General features: G+C 37.3%; 1 protein-coding gene across 1 annotated transcript in view; it reads left to right on the plus strand.

Moving 5' to 3' along the window:
* THAP9 (THAP domain containing 9) overlaps positions 1-6,406 on the plus strand; it is a 43,383-nt gene extending 36,977 nt beyond the window's left edge. Inside the window, exon 5 of the mRNA XM_006877749.1 lies at positions 4,324-6,406. Within this exon, the coding sequence (XP_006877811.1) occupies positions 4,324-6,301 (1,978 nt within the window). The 3' untranslated portion in view covers positions 6,302-6,406. The remainder of the gene's footprint in view (positions 1-4,323) is intronic.
* The last annotated feature ends 269 nt before the right edge of the window (positions 6,407-6,675 follow it).

The following is a 6,675-nucleotide window of genomic DNA, read 5'->3' on the forward strand; positions in this document are numbered from 1 at the left end:
GTCTTCCTCCAATCCTGATACCACGTTTTTCTTCATATAACCCAGCTTCTCGTATTATTTGCTCTGCATACAGGTTGAATAAGTATGGTGAAAGAATACAACCTTGTTGCACACCTTTCTTAATTTGAAACCATTCAGTGTTCTCATGTTCTGTTCAAACAACTGCCTCTTGATCCAGGTACAGATTCCTCATGAGCACAATTAAGTGTTCTGGAATACTCATACTTTGCATTGTTATCCATAGCTTGTCATGATCCACACAATTGAAAGCCTTTGCATAGTCAATAAAGCAAAGGTAAACATTTTTCTGATATTCTCTGCTTTCAGCCAAAATCCATCGCACATCAGCAATGATATCCCTCATTCCACGGACTCTTCTGAATTCAGTTTGAACCTCTGGAAGTTCCCTGTCAATGTATGCTTGCAGCTGTTTCTGCATTACCTTTAGTAAAACTTTACTTAATGACTTTTTTGCTTTCTTCTTGTTTGATGTTTTTGATGTCATCCCACAACTCTTCTGGCCTTCGGTCTTTAGTGTTTAAAGTATCAAATCTGTTCATCAGATGATCCATAAATCCAGGTGGGATATATTCAAGGTAATATTTTGGCTCTTGTGGACTTGTTTTCATTTTCTTCAGCTTCAGTTTGAGTTTGCATATGAGCTATTGATGGTCTGTTCCACAATCTGCCCCTGGCCTTGTTTTGATTTTGACCGATGATATGGAGCTTTTCCATCGTCTCTTTCCGCGTATGTAGTCAATTTGATTTCTATATATTCCGTCTGGTGAGGTCCACGTGTATAGTGGTCCTTTATGCTGTCTGAAGAAGGTATTTAAAATGAACAAATCATTGCTTTTGCAGAATTCTATCATGCCTTCTCCAGCATCATTTCTATCACCAAGGCCTTATTTTCCAACTACCGATCCTTACTTTTTGCTCCCAACCTTTTCATTGTAATTACCAGTAATGATCAATACATCTTGATTGCATGTTTGATCAATTTCAGATTGAAGACGTTCATATTATTCTTCTATTTCCCCCTCACTGGCTTTAGTGGTTTGTGCGTAAATTTGAATAATAGTGGTATTAACTGGGTTTCCCTGTAAGTGCATGGATATTATCCTATCATAGACAGCGTTGTACCTCATGACTGATCTGGATATGTTCTTTTTGACAGTGAAACACCATTTCTCTTCAATTTGTCATTTCTGGCATAGTAAACCATGTAGTCATCAGATTCAGAATGGCCAATACCAGTCTATTTCAGCTCACTTATGCCTAAGATATCGATGTTTATGCGTTCCATTTCATTTTTGACAACTTCCAATTTTCCCAGATTCATACTTTGTACATTCCATGTTTCGATTTTTTGTGGATGTTTTCAGCTGTTTCTCTTCATTTTGAGTTGTGCCCCATCAGCAAATGAAGGTCCCGTGGGCTTTACTCCCATGTGCTTTACTCTGCATCATCACGGTCAACTCTACTCTGAGGAGGCAGCTCTTCCCCAGTCACATGTTTACCTGTGTTTTATTAACTGTGCAAAGGTATTTCTGTGCATTGTAACAAAGATAATATTGCAAACAATGGAAATTACCATTTAATAGTGCTAATATAGACCAAGAGGCAGTCTTTTTTTGGTCTGAAACAGTACAAATTTATTATAGTGCTAGAGGTCAGAAGTTCAGCATGGGTCTCACTGGGCTAAAATCAGAGTGTCAATAGGATTACATTCCCTTTTGGAGGCTCTAGGATGTAATCGATTATTTGCTGTCTTGCTTCTAGAGACCAGATACATTCCTTAGGTTATGACTCTGTTCTTTCATGTTTAAAGACTGACTGAGTTCTTTTATGTTCTCATGTTTCTGGTTCTTCTTTCTGCCTCCTCCTTATAAGCCCCCTTGTGATTACATTGGATTCACCCAGGTAATTCCATTGCTTATCTGTCAGTTTGTTGTACTGTGGTAACTTGTGTGTTACTGTGGTGTTGGACACTATGCCACCACTATTTTAAATACCAGCAGGGTCACCAGTGGTGGACAGGATTCAGTGGAGCTTCCAGACTAGAAAGAAGAAAAGGCAGATCACTTCTGAGTGGTTAGCCAGAAGTGGTTAAAACCTTATGAATAGCAGATGAACACTGTCAGGTATATTGCCAGAAAATGAGCCTCTCATATTGGAAGGCACTCAAAGTGTGACTTGGAAGATCTGCCTTCTCAAAGTAGAGTTGACCTCTTTTTTTTCAGAACTTTTTAATGTAAACTGAGCGAAGGTTAATAGACATTATTGACTTTACCCTCAACCAAGTATATGTTTGGCATAATTTCAATGATTACAATCCCCTCCCAGAAACAATTATCCTGCTTCCTTCCTGTGACTTTCCTTTTACATCTTATTTTTCACATCTCTACAAACCAAAATATTTGACATATACATACAAAACAAAAAATATGGCCCTTTGGTACATTTTATAAGCCTGCCTCCTTCCCACAGGTACAGTCTTTCTCAGTCTGTGGGCCTAGAGTCCACAGCTGCTCTATCTCTCCATGCCATTAAAGAGGCAGTCTTTCAACAGAACAAGAGGCTACTGTGAGTTTAAAATCAGGAAAGGTGTATATGTGTGTCAGGCTCATATCCTTTCACCATACTCATTTAATCCATATACTGAATACATCATCTGAAAAACTGGACTATATGAAGAAGACCAGGTTAAGAAAGACTCAACAACCTGTACTATGCAGATGACACAACATTGCTTGCTGAAAGTGAAGAGGACTTGAAGCAATTACTGGTGAAGATCAAAGACTACAGCCTTCAGTATGGGTTATACATCAACATAAAGAAAACAAAAATCCTTACCACTGGTTCAATAAGCATGATAAATATAAAAGACTGACGTTGTCAAGGATTTAATTTTAATTTTATTTGGATCCACAATCAAGGCCCAGGAAGCAGCAATGAAAAAGTCAAATGATGTGTATTGCATTGGACAAATTTGCAAACGATCTCTTTGAAGTGTTCACAAGCAAAAATGTTGTTACTTACTCTAAGGATAAAGGTGCAGCTGACTTAAGCCATGGTATTTTCAACTGCCTCGTATGCATGCAGAATCTGGGCAATGAATAAGGAAGACTAAAGTGTTTCAGTTATGTTGTTGACAAAGACTATACCATGGAATGTCAGAAGGACAGTCAAATGTGATTTGGAAGAAGTACATCTGGAATGCTCCTTAGAGTGAGGATGGTGAGACTTTATGTCATAGGCAATCAAAAGGGACCAGCTCCTGGAAAAGAACATGGACATCATGCTGGCTAAAATAGACTGTTGATGAAAAGGACAAAGCTCCTAAACAAGATGAATTCACACAATGGTTGCAATAAAGGATTCAAACAGCAATGATGATGAGGATGGTACAGGATTGGGCAATGTTTTTTGTTGTTGTGCATGGGGTTGTTATGATTGGGAACGACTGGATGGCATGTAGCAATAACATTAAACTGGCCATTTCCTTTCTTGATCCCTAACAAATTAAAAGCAGTAAAGTAGTGAGTAAGAATTATAAAGACAGATGATAGCAGTAATACCAGTTGTCATGGAGTTGTTTAGTACTCATAGTGATAGCAATAACAAGAAAGAATAATTGGTCTGGGAAGGTCAGTGATGCTATCAAAGAACTCTTACAATAGCCATACAATACTTTATAAACAGAGCAGATACCTTAATTGCCTCTAGGGGAATAATTTTGCAGCTGTCAGTGATAATGAGAAAAGCACTGGATAGGCCATCAGGAAAACGGAATTTTGGATTTGATCATAACTAGCTGCAGAATAGGAGCTAAATGGCTTTCTCGCTCCCTCAGCTGTTTTTTATTTGTAAAATGTGGTAGATGTATTTAATGTTGCCAGAGATTCTTTTCTGTCAACAATCTTCTTGTTTCAGTGGATTTACAGGTAATACTGCACATTATAAGCACATCAATTATAACTAAAAAGTTAATTGTTTTATATACTTTAATTAGCAAATGAAGCCAACCATGTAGTTCTTGAGATTATAGCATACATTCAAACATTATGAGAAATTTGTAAAATGTACCTATTTTGTGATAAGCTTGAATCATAAAACATTACTTTTTTTTTTTAATAAAACACTATTCTCTTATGTTTTATTGAGACCATATGAATGCATGTTTGAAAATGTCTGTAGAATTGGCTACATACCTGGCTTTTTGTCCAAAGGTATTTGAAGCTACTTTAGTACCATTGAAGAACTTTTCTCTTTTGTCTTTGTATTACTCCATTTAAGTTTTTCACTTTTTATGTTTTCCAGGTGGTTATCCAAGTGCAAACCCAGTCCAGGTTTCAACAGTAACGTTTTTGCTTTTCTTCAACAAAGAGTAGAGAATGGAGACCAGCTATATCAGTATTGCTCACTGATTATAAAGGGTGTATCTGTCAAGCAGCAACTTCAGTGGGATCCCAGCAGTCATCATTTACAAGGATTTATGGACTTTGGTCTTGGCAAACTGGATGCTGATGAAACACCACTTGCCTCAGAAACTATTTTGTTGCTGGCAGTGGGTATTTTTGGTCATTGGAGAACACCTCTTGGTTATTTTTTTGTAAACAGGGCATCTGGATATTTGCAAGCTCAGCTGCTTCGTCTGACTATCGGCAAACTGAGTGACATAGGCATCACAGTGCTGGCTGTTACATCTGATGCAACAGCTCACAGTGTGGAAATGGCAAAAGCCTTAGGGATATGTATTGATGGAGACAACATGAAGTGTACATTTCAGCATCCTTCATCTTCTAGTCAACAGATTGCATACTTTTTTGATTCTTGCCACTTGCTTAGATTAATAAGAAACGCATTTCAGTATTTTCAGAGCATTAAGTTTATTAATGGCACAGCACGTTGGCAGCATCTTGTGGATTTAGTAGCACTAGAGGAAATGGAATTATCAAGTATGAAAAGAATCCCAAGTAAACTTCCAAACTTGAAAAATCATGTACTGAAAATGAATTGTGCTGCCCAAATCTTCAGTGAAAGTGTAGCCAGTGCGCTAGAATGTTTGCGGTCCATACGCCTACCTCCTTTTCAAAGCTGTATCGGTACCATCAATTTTATACGCTTAATTAACAATCTGTTTGATGTCTTTAATAGTAGAAACTGTTATGGAAAGGGACTTAAGGGGCCGCTATTGTCTGAAAGTTATAGTAAGATAAATCGTGTGTTGATGGAGGCCAAGACTCTTTTTGTTACTTTATCTGATACTAACAATAATCTAATAATTAAAGGTAAGCGAAAATTAGGATTCTTGGGATTTCTGCTCAATGCTGAGAGTTTAAAATGGCTTTACCAAAATTATGTTTTCACAAAGGTCATGCCTTTTCCATATCTTCTGACTTACAAATTCAGTCAGGATCATCTGGAATTATTTTTAAGGATGCTTAAGCAGGTGTTAGTAACCAGTTCAAGCCCTACCTGCATGGCATTCCAAAAAGCTTACCATCATTTAGAGTCTAGATACAGGTTTCAAGAGGAAGTTTTCCTAAGTGAAGTAAGCATCCTTGACATTTCAGTTGCTCGAAGGGCAGACTTGGCCCTTCGGACAGTTCAACGCCAGTATGGTGTCAGCACCACAAAGACTCTTTTTCACAAGGAGGACATTTGCCAAGACTGGTCACATTGTTTACTGAGTGAGGCATTACTAGACCTGTCAGATCACAGGCGGAACATCACCTATTATGCTGGCTACATTGCTAATAAATTATCAAGTCTTTTAACTTGTGAGGATTGTATCGCTGCACTGTATGCATCGGATGTCAAAGCCTTTAAAATTGGGTCCCTGTTATGTGTGAAGAAGAAGAATGGTTTGTATTTTCCTTCAGAAAGTCTACGTAGGGTCCTAGACATCTGTGAGCGAGCTGTAAGAACATATTCAAAAACGGCACTTTATAAACTAGTTCCCAAAACAAGAGACTTGTATCTTCAGCAGAAAATATTATGTGAGCTTTCTGGCCATCCTTATCTTTTTGTAGGTTTAGATGAGCATCTGTTTGATGGAGAAGTATGTGCCGTCAACCACTATGTAAAGTTGCTAAAGGATATAATAGTTTGCTTCTTAAGTGTCAGAGCTAAAGATGTATCTCAGTATCCTTTAAAACACCATTCAGAAAGAAATGAAATGAAAACATTATCAAAGAAATACTTAATATCTTTACAAGATTACAAATATCCAGATTTTAACAAAACCAAGAAATCCAGGCAGTTGCTAAGTAAGAGTGGTTATCCATTCAAATGAGAGTCCTGAAATATATGAAAATGTTTATTAAGAGTAAGTGGTCAACATGGGTTTATTTTTAAAGTTCAACTTACCATTATTTTATAAATTGATCATTATGTACAGCGGGCAAGTTTGCAATTCTGACTCATGTGAATTTCTAATTATGTATACCATAAAATCTGCGTGTCTTTCTTTTTGTATGGCATTTCAGTTACTCAAGTGAAGAAAGCAGTAAGTCAGCAGGAACAGACTAGCAAACAAATGCTATCTTTGAATTCACTACTCTTAAAGATGAAGTAGTATGACTGGACCTACTTTTTTAACTGATTCAGTCTACTTTAAAAACCAGGAAGAATGACAACTAGGAGTGGCCAAAACATCTGCTCCTTTTA

Source organism: Chrysochloris asiatica, unplaced genomic scaffold (assembly GCF_000296735.1).
Source record: "Chrysochloris asiatica unplaced genomic scaffold, ChrAsi1.0 scaffold00588, whole genome shotgun sequence".
NCBI lineage: Eukaryota > Metazoa > Chordata > Mammalia > Afrosoricida > Chrysochloridae > Chrysochloris > Chrysochloris asiatica.